Source organism: Peromyscus leucopus, chromosome 1, assembly GCF_004664715.2.
Source record: "Peromyscus leucopus breed LL Stock chromosome 1, UCI_PerLeu_2.1, whole genome shotgun sequence".
NCBI classification, from domain to species: domain Eukaryota; kingdom Metazoa; phylum Chordata; class Mammalia; order Rodentia; family Cricetidae; genus Peromyscus; species Peromyscus leucopus.
Window position 1 is genome coordinate 4,986,568 of NC_051063.1, and position 15,712 is coordinate 5,002,279.

The 15,712-nt window shown below is 46.8% G+C and overlaps 1 protein-coding gene across 1 annotated transcript in view; it reads right to left on the minus strand.

Annotated features, from left to right (window-relative positions):
* Positions 1-1,345, minus strand: part of Cd6 (CD6 molecule) — a 39,732-nt gene extending 38,387 nt beyond the window's left edge. The window contains 1 exon segment of the mRNA XM_037204754.1: positions 1,098-1,345. Coding sequence (XP_037060649.1) covers positions 1,098-1,158 — 61 coding nt within the window. The 5' untranslated portion in view covers positions 1,159-1,345.
* Positions 1,346-15,712: the final 14,367 nt, after the last annotated feature.

The following is a 15,712-nucleotide window of genomic DNA, read 5'->3' on the forward strand; positions in this document are numbered from 1 at the left end:
AGGGCAGGGATGGTGGCACGCATGGACAGGAAGAGGCAGGAGGCATCTCACCAGTTGCAGTCAGCCTGGACAGAAGGCATCTGAGCCCCGAGAGCAAGTGCTTTAGAAACAGCTGGTCGAGAAAGGACAGCAAAGCCCAGGCCCCTCCTGCGCAAGACACAGGGGTCCCACTTCCAGAGTAAAATAACTTCCCATAAGCCAATTCAACACCAGGGAGCATGGAAGACATGCCTGCAGGTCCAGACAGAGGAGGCCAACCTTTAGATATCCCCAAGTGCTCACAGCTTCTGAGACAGCCCGACATCCCTGCCTCTCTGCCTGGGCTCCCTGCTGTAGGGAAGACATAACTTCTTCGGCCATAAGTCTGTTTCTACACCACCTTCCTCTCCTCAAAAGAAAATTCCAGCATATGCAGGGGTCCCTGAGTCTCTGGGATGTTGCCTGTTCCTGCTAGCTTGGCCTCCACCCTCTACGGCATCTCACAAGTGTCTGGGGACCCCAGGCCTTTGCTCCAGAACCCTGGCCCAGGAGGCAAGCACACCTCAGCACTTGGAGGGTAGCTTGGGACCTCAAGAGCCTTCCTGATCATTTGTGTCTCAAATGAATCCAAGCGGATGAACTGAAGTCACCAAGAACGACAGTCTAGAGGTCCCCCGGGTCTCCCTGGGTTCTGCTTCTGGTCCTGGTGCACCCCACCCTGGGGCTTAACATGGAAAATACTGTTGTCGACTGGTCCTGCTTCTCAAAGGAGTGGTTCCTTCCTTCCTTCCTGTGCGCTGGCAAGAAGGCGTATGGGGGGCTTCCTGAGCCTATGGGTGGGTGGTGTGCTTCCCTCCTTAGACCTAGGACCCTAGTCAGGCGCAAAGCTCATTCATCTCACCCCCAGGAGGCCTTTTAGGATGAGAGCACCAGCCAGCCAGCTCTGGTCCCTTAAGTGGTCCTTGTGTCATCTCAAGGCCCAGGCTGATGTCACAGCAGGGTGGTCTTAGCTTAAAAGGCTCTACAAAGGTGGTCACAAGGTAACAGCTAGCAAGGGGCCACGTGGACAGGACCCAGGTCCTCTAGCATAGTGGTAGGAGGTGACGGAGGAGATCTACCTGAGAGAGCTGCTGTCAGCAATCCAGCGATCCCAAGGAAGAGCCACATGTCTGGAGCCATCTCCGAGTGCTACACACGCCTGCCTGTAGGAAGTGCCATCCTGGTGCGGGGAGGTGGCCGGGCCACCGACAGCCTGTCTCACCGTGTTACCCTTTCGGTTCTTGTTCTCGGCGTCCTCTGTGCCGCACACTCTCTCTCCTACACACAGGGCCAGCCTGCGAGTATCTCACACCTCTACTTCTGCTTGTGGTTTTGGTCTCCAGGAAGCCAGGCTGCTGTTTCAGGGGGTGGGGTGGCGGCGCCCAAGCTGCCTGTCATAAGCCCACCAACCCAAGTGAACCCTGAGGGCCACAGAGTCACACGTCCAATGGGCACATCCCCAGCGGTTTTCCAAGAAAGACCAAGAGGCTGTGCCTTGTTCCCTTGAGACAGGAGACAGCTCATTCCAGAGATGTCTAGCAAAGGGTGTTAGAAGAGTGAATTCATGGCCCCTGCTGCCCCTCCCACAGAATCCAGCTCTCAGGAGGTTAAGTTCTAAGATTTGTGTTTTCCTTAGGGATGTGGTGACTGAGACCGGAATGACTAAGATACTTTTCTTGTGTGTGTGTGTGTGTGTGTATGTGTGTGTGTGTGTGATGTGTCCCCTGTGTGTGTGTGATGTGTCTCCTGTGTGTGTGATGTATCTCCTGTGTGTGTGTGTGATGTATCTCCTGTGTGTGTGTGTGTGTGTGTGTGTGTGATGTATCTCCTGTGTGTGTGTGTGTGTGATGTATCTCCTGTGTGTGTGTGATATGTCTCCTATGTGAGTGATATGTCTCGTGTGTGTGTGTGTGTGTGTGTGTGTGTGTGTGATGTGTCTCCTGTGTGTGTGTGGTGTATCTCCTGTGTGTGTGTTTGTGTGTGTGTGTGTGTGTGTGTGTGATGTGTCTCCTGTGTGTGTGTGGTGTATCTCCTGTGTGTGTGTGTGTTTGTGCGTGTGTGCGTGTGTGTGTAGGGGTGAGCTTGAAGCTGATGCCGGGAGTCAGTCTTCTACAGCTGTTCTCCATTTTGTTTATTGATGTTGGATCTCTCACTGAACACAGAGCTCACAATTCCATTAGTCTAGCTAGCCAGTTTATCCTGGAGGTCCCCATCTCTGCCTCCCAAGTTCTGGGCTTACAAGAGGCTGTCCTGCCATACCTGCCAGACTTTTGCATAGGTTCTGAAGACCTGAGCTCTGGTTCTCATGCTTCTGTGGCAAACTACTGAGTCACCTCCCCAGTCCTGGGATGCACTTTTGAGAGGCAAGGGCCTAAGTCTTTCCACAAGAAAACCCAAAGAGTAGAGGATCTTGGAGCAGGACATCCCCCACCTCCATGTGCCCCATCCCAGGTGGGAGTTGCACAGAGGTGGTATGGAATCTGAACCCCACCTTTGAGGACTAGCTGTTCATGTCATAAGAGGTGGGCAAGAGGGTGATCGAGTTTTCAGCAGATGGCCATGGGGAGAGGCTGCTGGGTAAGGAAAAGATTCAGGGAGGAAAGATCTGGAGTAGAAAGGACCAGGAGGCTGGGACCGTGTGGGTTTAACTCACCAATGTGCTCCCCTTGGAACACAAAGTAGTAGCTAAATAAATTTTGTTGAAAGAATGAGGGAATGGATAACTTGGGTCTCAAAGGCGAATCCTAGGGTCTAGAAAGAGACTGGTTCCCAGTTCCAGCCTTAACCCATACGGATGACATTTTCTGGTTCCCAACTCCTTCCATTCTAGCTTGTTTTCTTCACTTGTGTAATGGAGAGGATTTCTCCCTCCAGTAGGAGTGTCTGTCCCACCGTCCCACCGGCTGAGGGAGCATTTGATGGCGCAGGTTGGAAGCCATAGTGAACCAGGCCCCTCCCACAATGGGACCTCGCCCAGCCCAGAGGGAGAGGGGGCGGGAACCGGTTCTGTCATCAGCTAAGGGCGCCCTCTAGTGGAGAGTCTCTGGCAGCACAAGGGGCCTGTGGGCATATGCAGCTCTGTCAGGCTTCCCGACTCCACTCCACTCATCCCCAGTCTTGGGAGAGTGCGACCTCGGAATCACTACACCGGAAAGGAAGAGATAAAATAACTTCCCTGCCTTCAAGAAGCACACAATTCACAGCAAGTGTGAGATGTGGCTCAGGGAGTAAAGGTGCCTGCTGCCAACGCGATGGTCCGAGTTCAGTCCCCGGGACCCACACCACATGGTGGGAGAAAACTGACTTCTGCGAGTTTCCCTCCGACCTCTGACCTCCACATAGGCAGGTGGGGAGAGAGAGAGAGAGAGAGAGAGAGAGAGAGAGAGAGAGAGAGAGAGAGAGAGAGAGAGAGAGAGAGAGAGAGAGAGAGAGAGAGAGAGACTTAAAACTAAATTAGTGGGGGGCTGGAGCAATGGCTCAGAGGTTAAGAGCACTGCTGCTTTTCCAGAGGTCCTGAGTTGAATTCCCGGCAACAACACGGTGGCTCACAACCATCTGTAATGAGATCTGGTGCCCTCTTCTGGCCTGCAGGCAGAACATTGCATACATAATAAACAAGTCTTTAAAATGAATAAATAAATAAAGTAGTGGATCCGAAACTAGAATGGAAAAGGGATTCTTCTCTAAATCCAAATGAAAACAGGAAAGACAAAAGACGGAATAGAAAGGAGGGGCAGGTTTCAGTGGCAGAGGTAGGTACAGGAGGGGAGGAAGGGTGTTCCTGGCAGTGGGCACTGGGTACCTCAAGGCAGGACAGCAGGAGGTGAGTGTCACTGTGTCTAGAAGGACATGATACATTCTAAATCGCTCCTGCTTCCTGGCCTTGAAGCTTAGAGAAGGGAGCTGGAAGATGTGTCCAGCCGGATGCTCAGACCAGTGAGGTCATATTTATTTATAACTCTTGAACCAAGACCTTTGGATTCTCAATTTTCGGGGGACACCAGTGGCTCTCTGTGCTTGAGGAATCCAGGTGCCTTTCACTCTGTCTCCACTGACCTTGGCCCTGCAGAATGATGACGGGAAGAGTGTCTAACAGAAGGAAGAGAGAGCCCACAGAAGCAGCCACTTCTGTATGCAGCAGGGAAGGCTGAACGTTACCACTCCTAAGAGAGTTGTCATGCTTCTGCTTCCATGCACGCACACATCCCATCCCCACAATAAATAAGGAAATGCTAATATATATCTTAATGCAAATATATATATCTTAAACACATGTATCATATATGTGTTTAAGACAAGAGAGAGTTGGGAAAGGTGAATTAAGACAGGAAAGGATTGGGAAATGTGGAATTTAAAATCATCATGGCTTGCTTCCTAGAGACTAACACTGAAACCCAGTCATCCATCTCTAAATGTGCCTCTCCACACTTGTGGTTTTGTGCTAACATGCATGCACCATCTGGAACAGGCTGGTTCACAGAATTAAGAACTATTTATCTTTTTTAAATTATATAACATCAGGAAATCAAAATGACTGTATCTTTGATCGCATCCAGAAGCTTCAGTCTCTAGAAAGCTGTCTCTACTATGGTAGCAGAGTTTTCTAAAATTCAAAATTTTCACTTAAAAGCTCCAGTTTCATCCATAGCAACAACTGTCTCCAATTTCCCCCTTGATGTGACGGGCTTGCTTTCTCTACTTTCAAAACACTGCCTGATCGTTTCTTTAGTCTGAACAATTACAGGTCCAAGTAAATGCATTCTTTTCTTGAAGATTTATTTTATTATTCTTCGTGTGTGTGTGTGTGTGTGTGTGTGTGTGTGAGAGAGAGAGAGAGAGAGAGAGAGAGAGAGAGAGAGAGAGAGAGAGAGAGAGAGAGAGAGAGAATGTATGAATGCACACATGGGTGCAGGTGCCTTTGGAAGCCTGAAAAGGGCCTCGGATCCCCTGGAGCCAGCTAGAGTTACAGGAGGCTATCCGTGGGTGCTGGGTACTGAACTCCAGGCTTGTGTAAGAGCAACAAACACTGCTAACCCTCTTAATTTGTCCAGCCTCCCAATATGGCATTCTTTTTAGAAGAAAAACAAATGCAGCCAGTTCAACTAGCAAGGCCCAGAACAGCTAATGCAGGAGCTTTCCTAGATGTGGCCACTGTGCTACAGCACTCTGAAGTGCTCATCAGTTCCTTTGTGCTGCAGACTTTCATGTCAACTTGATAGGAACTACAGTCATCTGAGGGAAGGAAACCTCAACTGGTAAATTGCATCCGTAAGACTGGGCTGTAGGCAAGCCTGTAGGGCATTATCTTAATTAGTGAAGTGGAAAAACCCAGCCAGTTATGGGTGGTGCCATCCCTGGGCTGATGGTACTGGGTACTATAGAAAGGAGGCTAAGCAAGCCATGAGGAGCAAGCCAGCAAGCAGCACCCCTCCATGGCCTCCGATTCAGCTTCTGCCTCCAGATTCCTGCCTGATTTGAGTGCCTGCCTTGACTTCCCTCAGTGAACTGTGCTTCAGAATAAGCCAAATAAACCCTTTCCACCCCAAGTTGCTTTTGTTCAGAGTGTTTCATCACAACAGTAGTTACCCCAACTAAGACAATCTTCTTCCCATTTTGTTACAGATAGTCCTAAAAAGATGTGTGACCTTGTGGTTATTTTTCATGTGTGTGTGTGTGATGTATATGTGTGTGTAGTTGAACATGTCTGGCCCTCTTCCTTCCCTTCCTCCTTCTCCCTCGTGTGTGTGTGTGTGTGTGTGTGTGTGTGTGTGTGTGTGTGTGTGTTTAAAAAATGGAGGTCAACCTCAAGTGTGTTCTCAATCACTCTCTACTTTATTTTTCTAGACAGGGTCTCTCACTCACTATTCTGCTCACCTGGCTGGCCAGCAAGCCCTGGGGTCCTGTCTCCACCTCCCCAGCTCTGGGATTAAGGGGGAATGGTGCCATACCCACTTTTTTTTTTAATGTGGTTTCTGAAGATCTAAACTCAGGTTCTCATATTTGCATTGTGAGCATTTTACCCACTGAGGCATCTCTCCAGGCCCTGGGTTGTGAGTTCATAATATGAACAATGCGAACAAGTTAACTGAGGACATTAAATAAAACCAGCTGTCACTCCTATTTTCCCACTCTGTACAGGCCTGTGTAATCCAATGGCTACAGGGGTTTTGAGATTGCTAGGGCTGTGGAAGCTTGAACCACTGTGGCTTTTGATCCAGGCAAACCATGCCAGTGGAAAAAGAAAAGCAACCCATGGTTTAGCATGACTACGAAAATAATCTTGACTTCACGAGATCCTGCAGAGGGCTCAGTGATCCTTAGGATGGAGAAAGGCTGTGGTCAGAGGTGAAATCCAGCTTCTCATCAAACCTAGGTCCTCCATAGAACAGCCAGAGGCATGCAGGTCCCCTTTCTGGCACAGCCTAGTCAGTGCTCTCCCCAATAGGCTCTCAAGGCTCTCTGACCCTCTTGTTATTCCTCACTGATCTTTTGACTTGTGCATCTGCGGGATCCAGCACTCCCCACAGGGCCCAGAACAGCCTATGCCCCATTTGTGACTCTGATAATCGAAGCCTCGGAGCTACAACACAGTGAGCTCTGAGAAATTAGGGGGAGATGTCACCACTAATGTACATAGGAAATGCCTTGATTTGTGACTTTCTTTTGTTCTGTATCTACGAAAATTTCATGGAACTGTTTCCAGGCTGGAACTTGTTATTTGGGGTGCCTTGAATCTCTATTCCCCAGCCATGGCCACTAAAATTTGGCTTAAGAGTAAACTATCTTGTGTAAATATGAGCATCTGATTTCGGATCTCCAGATTCCAGTGTAAATGTCAGGAGGTAGTGGCAGTCTGCTTGTAATTTCAGCCTTGGTAGACAAGAATCATAAGATCTCAGAGCAAGCTGGCTATTAAGATTAGCCATATTGGTGAGCTCTGGGTTTGATTGAGAGACCTTGTCTCAAAGAATAAGAACCATGGAAAATGATTCCCAACATCAACCTTGAGCCTCCACATGCACGAACATCCCCCCCCACACACACACACATGTGCCCCTATACATGCCTACAGCATGCATAACATACACACAGAAGAAAATAATAAACTACCTCTTATTCCCTTTGAGCTGTGTGTGCCACCACCGCCCGGGCGCTGTTTGGTTCTTAATGGCTCCCAGGATCCACCTGGGCTCATGGCACTGTTGGAAGGTACTGGAAACTTCTAAGAGGTGGAGCCTTGTGGGAGACGGTGATAATTAATCTCTCTGTCAGTTTGGCTGAAGTTAGAATCATCTAGGAGAAACACCTCTGGGCGTGGCCAGGAGGATGTTTCCAGAGAGATTTAATGGAGCAGAAAAGGCCTGCTCTGATGTGGATGCCGCTCTTCCACAGGCTGATGTCTGGATCTGAATAAGAAGGAGAAAGGGAGCTGAGCACCGGCATTCATCTCTCACTGCTGCTTGACTGCAGACACAAAGTAAACACTGCCATTTCCTGCCAACTTGCCTTCTCTGTCATGGTAGACTGTACCCTCAAACCACTAACTGAAACAGTGCCCCCACTGAAGTTGCTTTCATTGGGTATTTTGTCATCAGCAACAAAAAGGAAACTGATCCAAAGGTCTTCTGGTCATAGGGACCTGAAGGGAGTGTGCATTGAAGGGGACTGACTGGTCCAGTCAGCTTTAAATGTTTATTTGACACAGCCTAGAGTCTCCTGAGAAGGGATTCTCAATTGACAGATTGCCTGGATCAGATTGCACTCCCCATGTCTGTAGGGGATTGTCTTGATTGTGAATTGATGTAGGAGGGTCCAGCCCACTGTGGATAGCACCATTCCCTGGGAAGGTGGTCCTGGGCTAGATACTCCTATATCCTCTTCCATGACTTCTTTGTCCTTCTGCATATATCCCGTCTTTCCTCATTATCTAATGCTACCCTTTCTTGATTGAAGAGCCCAGGAATATGAAAAAATGTATGCCTATAGCCTGATAATGGCCCTAAAACAAGCTACCTGATCCTTTGCCCTACATTCTCCCAGATACGGGAAAGCAGTTAGAACAGACTCAGGCTATGTAAACATTTTGAACTAACACCCTGTAATCAGAGGTTGTAAATCATGACACGGAGGGTACACTCCATTAGAGTAGTAGACCCTAAACCTAAGAATACATTCCTGAGAGACTGTAAATCCTGATATGTACTCTCTGCCCTGTGTATAACTTTCGGCTATAAAAAGACTCTTGTAGCCACTCACTGGGGTCACAGAACCAAATAATTCTCTGTGGCTCTAACTAGTTAGAAGTTTTGTTCCCTGGAGTGGTGTTTTTTTTTTTTTTTTTTTTTAAATAAAGTTGCTTCTGGTTTATACACTTTGGTGGTCTGTTCCCTGTTATTTGTGCAATTCTAGGATCCAACATTGATCTCCTTTCTAACTGTTATGTGATACTCATATTTACAGCTGTCTTACACACATATAACAAACAAAAAAAAAAAAAAATATATATATATATATATATATATATATATATAATATATATTGAATTATAGGCTAAGATCCTCATATGAGAGAGAACATACTTTTTTGTTTTCTTTCTGAGTTAGGGTGACCTCACTTAATATTATACTTTCTAAGCCCACTCATTTTCCTGAAATTTTCATGACTTCATTTTTTTGGAGCTGAATAACTTTCCATTTTATACACACAGCATTCTCATTATCCATCGGTCTGTTGGTAGGCATCTAGGTTGGTTCCATTTCCTGCCTTTCAGAAATAGAGCAGCAATAAACCTGAGTTTGTGAATATCTCCTGGCAGGTTATGGGGATCTCTGTGTGCAAATATCTCCTGGCAGGTTGTGGGGATCTCTGTGTGCATGCTTAGGAGTTCAAGAGCTGGGTCACTCAGCAGTTCTATTTTTTAATTTTTTGAGGAATGTCGAAACTGATTTCCGCAATGGCTACATTAATTTGCACTCTCGCCGGCAGTGGATAAGGTTCCTCTCCCCCCACAGCCTCTCCAGCATTTGCTGTCAGATTTCTTAGAGACAGCCATTCTGACGGGGGTGAGGTGGGATCTCAAAGTAGTTTAAATTGGCATTTATCTGATGACTGGGGATGCTGAACACTTTCAGAAACAGTTACTGGGTACTTAGGGTTTTGTTTTTTTTTTTTTAAACCATTCATTTCACTCGTTCATTTGATGATTGATGGTGATGATTATTGGCATCTTCTTGGCCTCTCATTTCTGCAGTTCTTGTAAATTCCGGACACCGACCCCTTGTCTGACGTGTAGTTGGTGAAGATTTTCTCCCCTTCCTTGTGCTGTTTGCTCTGCTGACGGTGTCCTCTGCCGGTCAGGGAGACCTTTAACTTCATGGCATCCGTCTGTTGGCACTCCAGGCAAGCTCCTGTGCTGTTGATGGTCTGCTCAGAAAGTTCTTGCCTACCCCATTCTCACAAAGAGTGTTCCCTATGTTTTCATCTAGAAGTATGAGCATTTGGGGATTTAAATTAATATCGTTGATCCATTTCCAACTGAGTTTTCTATAAGATGAAAGATTTGAATCTAATTTAATTTTTTTTTCTTTATTTGATTTTTTTGAGAGAGGGTTTCTCTGTGTAACAGCCCTAGCTGTCCTGGAACTTGCTTTGTAGACCAGGCTGGCCTTGAACTCACAGAAATCTGCTGCCTCTGCCTCTCAAGTGCTGGGATTAAAGGCGTGTGCCACCACTGTCTGGTTTAATTTCATTATTCTGTAGGTAGATATCAAATCTGTCATAGTAGTTTTTTAAAAGTTGATAAGTGCATAAAAATGTATTTGAGCCGGGTGGTGGTGGCACACACCTTTAATCCCAGCACTCGGGAGGCAGAGACAGGTGGATCTCTGTGAGTTCCAGGCCAGCCTGGTCTACAGAGTGAGATCCAGGAAAGGCACAAAGCTACACTGAGAAATCCTGTCTCAGAAAACAAAAACAACAACAACAACAAAAAATGTAATTGATAGAAAAAGTGTAAAACCCTAAATAAAACCCCATAGCTTCCAAACAGCCACTAGCTGTATATAGAAGTTCGTTGAGATGTAAAGAATTTGAGACTAGGGAAGCATGTGTTTAAGTGACTACTTTAATCTAGCTGTGTGGTGTTTTTTATTTCTGAGTTTATTAAAGTGATTTTTATTTATAAAGAAAGGAAAAAAGATAGGTAGTTGAGCATGGGTCTGTGAGGAAGCCAGCAAACATTGTTCTTCCTGTTTGTTCTGACCTCGCTCATTAATGGGCTGTGGCCAAAAACTGAAACAATCCTTTCTCATGCTAAGGTGCTTTTGGTCAGAATGGTATACATACACACACACACACACACACACACACACACACACACACACTAGTGTTGTGTATAAATATATAATATTATATATAATGCAATATATATAGTATTATTTATAATATATAATTGGGAATTGCCAATCCATTATAGACAGTTCCTCATGGAGACTCCCTTCCCAGGTTATTCTAGGAATCACATTGATTAAGGTATAGACATTGTGGTGGTTTGAAAGAAAATGGTCCCCAAAGGGAGTGACACTATTAGGAAGTGTGGTCTTGTTGGATTAGATGTAGCCTTGTTGGAGGAAGTATGTCACTGTGGAGGTGGGCTTTGAGAGCTCATATATGCTCAAGCCATGCCCAGTGAGACAGACCACTTCCTGTTGCCTGTACGTTAAGATGTAAGAACTCTCCGTTCCTCTCTAGCACCATGTCTGCCTGCATGCTGCCTTACTTCCTACCATGATGATAATGGACTAAACCTCTGAACTATATGTGAGTCACCACAATGAAATAGTTTCCTTTATAAGAGTTACCACAGTCCAGTCTGGAGAAGGACTGACCCCTGACTGAGTCTACCAAGTTGATCACAGTCCTCGGGGGAGGACTGTCCTGGAGGAGGTGGGATGGGGGGGCTGGGGGAAGGGGGGGTGGGGGGGGGGAAAGGGGACCATGGCTGATATGTAGAACTGAATGATACTGTAAAATAAAAAATATATATCACAAAAAAAAAAGAGTTGCCACAGTCATGGTGCTCCTTCACAGCAATAGAAACTTAACTAAGACAAACATTTATTGGCCCTCTGTTACATGCTAGCCACAGTGCTAGGTTATCTTGTTTTGATGCTTACAAAGAATTCTAATGTGAGGATGGTTCTCCTGTAGTTTTCAGATAATAAACTTATTATTGATTGACCTTAAGCGTTCTGACTGTGCCTGTTTTCAAGTTGGTCAACTCTGGTGTTTGTTCTCTTGTAGAGAATGTAGCTACCATGAGCTTATGTAGAGGATGTAGCTACCATGTGCTGGGCAGGTTGCCAAGTGCTGAAGCAAAGGAAAAAAAAAAACATATTCCCCAAAGTCTCTAATCCCCTGGAGAAATAGACAGGTGAGCAGATAGTATGACATGAGTCATAATGGGACCTCTGAGGGGTAAACCAACCTCACTAGAGAAATTAGGGGAGACTTCAAAAAAGGTGACTCCTGGGTCAAGTCTTGAGGGACCAATAATAATAAGTCATGGAAAGTTCTAGGCTTGAGGAACAGCATAGGTCCAGATGCAGATGAGATGCAGCTGGAAGTTGAGCAGGAGGCAGAGTGAGCCAGGAAGTGTGGAGCCAGAGGTGAAGCTCTGAGTGTGCTCAGGAGGGTTTCACCAAGGTTGAACAACGGAGTTTGGACTAGTCCAAAAGCCCGGCAGGAACCTGGAGGGTTCCAACGTGACCTCAGTGCTGACCATGAGTGGAAAGAGCCAGCTCCAGAAGGAACTGCTATAGTAGAAGGGCCCGCGGCTGCAGAGGGGTCTGACAATGTGGAGAAGTCCATGACTGCACAGAGGTCAGGGCTGGAAGCTCTGGCTGCCTGAACCTAGTAAGTGCTGTAAGTGGGGGGGGGGGTGAGAAGACAGCTGCTGAGAGACTGCTGACGGTCCCTGGGGATGTCTCAAACTGAGGGTGGGCTCAGCTGCCAATTTACTACAAGGTTAGGGAGAACAGACACTAACAACAGGGTATAAAAAAAAGGAACTCAGGAGCTGGAGAGATGGCTCAGTGGTTACGAGCACATGCTACTCTTCCAGAGGACCTGAGTGCAGTTCCCAGCGTCCATGTCAGGAAGTTCAGAGCCACATGTAACTACAGCTCTAGGGGTATTCAGTGCCTCTGGCCTCCACAAGCACTGGCATGCTAAGTGCATCCCCACACACGATATAAAAGAGAATAAAAAATAAAAATTGTTTTTAAAAAAAACTGTCACTTTCACTATGGCCAGTATATGTATTGAAGATTTTCCCCCAAAGGCCCACGCGCCCATGGCTTGGTACTTGTGGACCTTTAGGAAGTGAGGCCCGGTGGGAAGATATTAGGAAATTGGACGCCCTTGAAGGGGATGTTGGGACAGAAGACCTTTTCTGTTTCACTCCTGGATTCCCAGCAGTCACACTCCATGCTAGCTCCTGCCATGCAGTCCTGACAAACCACCGGCCCCAAAGCAGCAGCGCAAAGGATTATGAACTAAACCCACCGACAAAGGGTGAACTTTCTCTCCTTAACATTTCCAGACCTCGGGTATTCTGTCACTGTGATGGGAGGCTGACGTAACTGGTTATTTGTTGCTGCCCCCAATGAATCCCAATTCATGGCTAGACACATTCCTCATTCCTGGAAGCTAAGGGGACAGAGAATGTATAGGGGTACATTCTCAACTGCTGTTTTCCACGGGCCAGTCCACAGTCTGTGTCCAATCCTTAGAAAAGCTCTTCTTTAGTTCTGGCTGGTAGGCTTGGAGCTGTCTGCCCTGTTCCATCTGGCACTCCTGGTGGTGGGAAAGGAGAGAAAGTTTCTGACTCTTGCCCTGTGACAACAAAGTAAATGACTGCATTCTCTTCCTTGCCGCACCCCCAAGAACTGAAGAGTTCCTTCCCTTCCCTTCTCTTTCTTCACTCCCATGGCCTTGTTGGAACTCAGGCTCCTCGAAAGTGCTGGAGTTGCCGGGGTACACCATCATGCCCAGCCTCCAGGATTTCCTTTCTCTGCTGCTTCCTTTTGGTTTTTCTCAGCAGAAGAGAAAACTTTCTCTTCGTGGGTCCCTAAAGATGAGTGACATCAAGTGAACGTTATCATTTGTCTCTGTCTTCTAGACTGGCATTTGTCAGGACTGCCTAGCTCCAGGGCTAATGGAGGAAGGAGTTGGCTCTGATGTGCCCTGAGCTTCATTGCCACATCTTGGTGTCAGAGGATCCCAAAACATCTTTTAAGAGAAGCAGAGGTTGTATTGATAGATTTTCTTTGGGCCACCAGCTCACAAAAAATGACACAGAGACTTATTAATTATGAAACCTTGGCCTATAGCTTAGGCTTGTCCCACAAGCTCTTATAACTTAAGTTAACCCATTTCTATTCATCTACATGTTGCCCCGTGACTTGTGGCTTTTACTTCCCCTTCTGCATGCCTTGTTCTCTCTCTCTGCGTCCGGCTGGTGACCCCTCCTCCCTTCTTCCCAGGGCTCTCTCTGTCCAGAAGTCCCTGCTATACCTCCTGCCCAGCTATTGACCATTTAGCTCTTTATTAAACCAATTACAGTGACATATCTTCACAGTGTAAAGGAATATTCCACACAGAGGTGGCTTGTTGACAACAGCCTTTTCTGTCCCTGTCTCTGCCTATTTAATTTAATTTAATTTGAGTCTATGTCTCACTATGTACTCCAACTAGACTGCAACTTGCTATGTGGTCCAGGTTGGCCATGAACTCATAGAGCTCTACCTGCCTCTGCATCCTGAGTGCTGGGGTTGACGGTATGTGCCCCCATTCTCAGCCTTGTCTCTGCCTACCTTAACCAAAGTATATTATCCCTCCCTACAGTGAAAAGCAAAATCAGGGTGCAACTCCCACCCCTTTCTGACCCACAGACCCTGAGCCTTAGGCTTTCATGGACTCTCTCTTTCTGTCACACCTGGGCTTCTTCCCTCATATAAAATGTTAAAAACTGGGCTGAAAGGCTGAAGAGATGGCTTGGAGATTACGAGTACTGGCACTTTCCCAGAGAACCCAGGTTTGGTTCCCAAAACTCACGCGGTAGCTCACAACTGTCTGTAACTCCAGCTCCAGTGGATCTGACACTCCTTAGTCTTGTGAGAGGACCAAGCACTCATATGGTATACATACATACATACATACATACATATATACATGCATACATGCAGGTAAAACATCCATACACATAAAATAAATAAATATATCCTTAAAAATAAATAAATGAAGGGTTGGGGATTTAGCTCAGTGGTAGAGCGCTTGCTTAGCAAGCGCAAGGCCCTGGGGTCAATCCTCAGCGCCATAAATAAATAAATAAATAAATAAATAAATAAATAAATAAATAAATAAACAAACAAATAAATAAATAAATGGACCAGGCTGGGGCTGTAGCTCACTTTGTAGAGTGCTAGCATAGCATGCCCAAAGCCCAGGGTTTCATCGCCAGCACTGCACATCCTGGACGTGGTGGCACACAAGTACAATCCCAGCACTCTGGAGATAGAGGCAGGAAGAACAGAAGTTCAAGGTCATCCCTAGCTACACAGTGAGTTACAGGCCCACCTAGCCTACATGAGACCTTGCCTCAAGGTCAAGCAAGCAGGCTCTTCCAAAGGATCTAGGTTCAATTCCCAGCACCCACAGGACAGTTCACAGCTGTCTGTAATTCCAATCCCAAGAAATCCGACACCCTCGCACAGACATACATGCAGGCAAAACACCAGTGCACATAAAATAAAAATTACATGTAAATACACATATACAAGCAAACAAAATAACAAAATGAAGTCACACACACACACACACACACACACACACACACACACACACATGCTTAAAGCCCATGTGTTTCATGGTAACTCTGGTTTTGACAAAGCTGTTTATTTTAGCTTTTAGCTTCCTGGTTTTGTTCCTGCAAACGCTGCTGCTGAAGCTGCTGTTATTCAAATTCATTTACTCAACCAAGACTTTATGAACAGCTGCCATTGCTAAGCCCTGGGAAGTACTCAGAATGAATGGCAAAAGGTTCTCAAAGGTGCCTGCCCCAACGGTGAGTCTTTCTCCCCGGGGGGGCAGAGCACAAAACAGTAAGCCACAGAGGCTGAGCTGGCACAGTGTGACCTGCCGAGTGTGATGGTGAAAATCCAGCTGGGCAGCTGCTGACCTCACGCCGCCGTCTGGGAAGGCCCTGGAGAGGGAGTTTTCTACCAATACCTAAATAAAGAGAAAGTAGTCGTGTAAAGGGCTGGAGGAAGAGCCTGTGTGGACATGTGACAGCAAAGTAAGGCAGCCTGAGAGGTCAACAGAAAGGTCAGCAGACCTTGCCCAGCGGGTTGAGGTCTGGTCAGAGGACTGGGTCAGATCCCTCTAAGCGTGTAGGTCATTGTGTGGCTGGCTCTTCTTTATTCTCCTACATGACGCCAGTGGGGTCTGAGTAAGGGGATGACTGTGATTGAGTCTGAGGTCAGTGTCCCATCAATCTTGTGGCTCCCATATGGCGCCACTTCCTTCCCGTTTGCTGCTTTTGCAATGCGGAGTGCATGTGAGCACTTCCCTTGGCACCGGCCGTGGGGGACCCTGGGGCTCAGATACTAGGATCCGGTCACCTCCCACCTCCCTT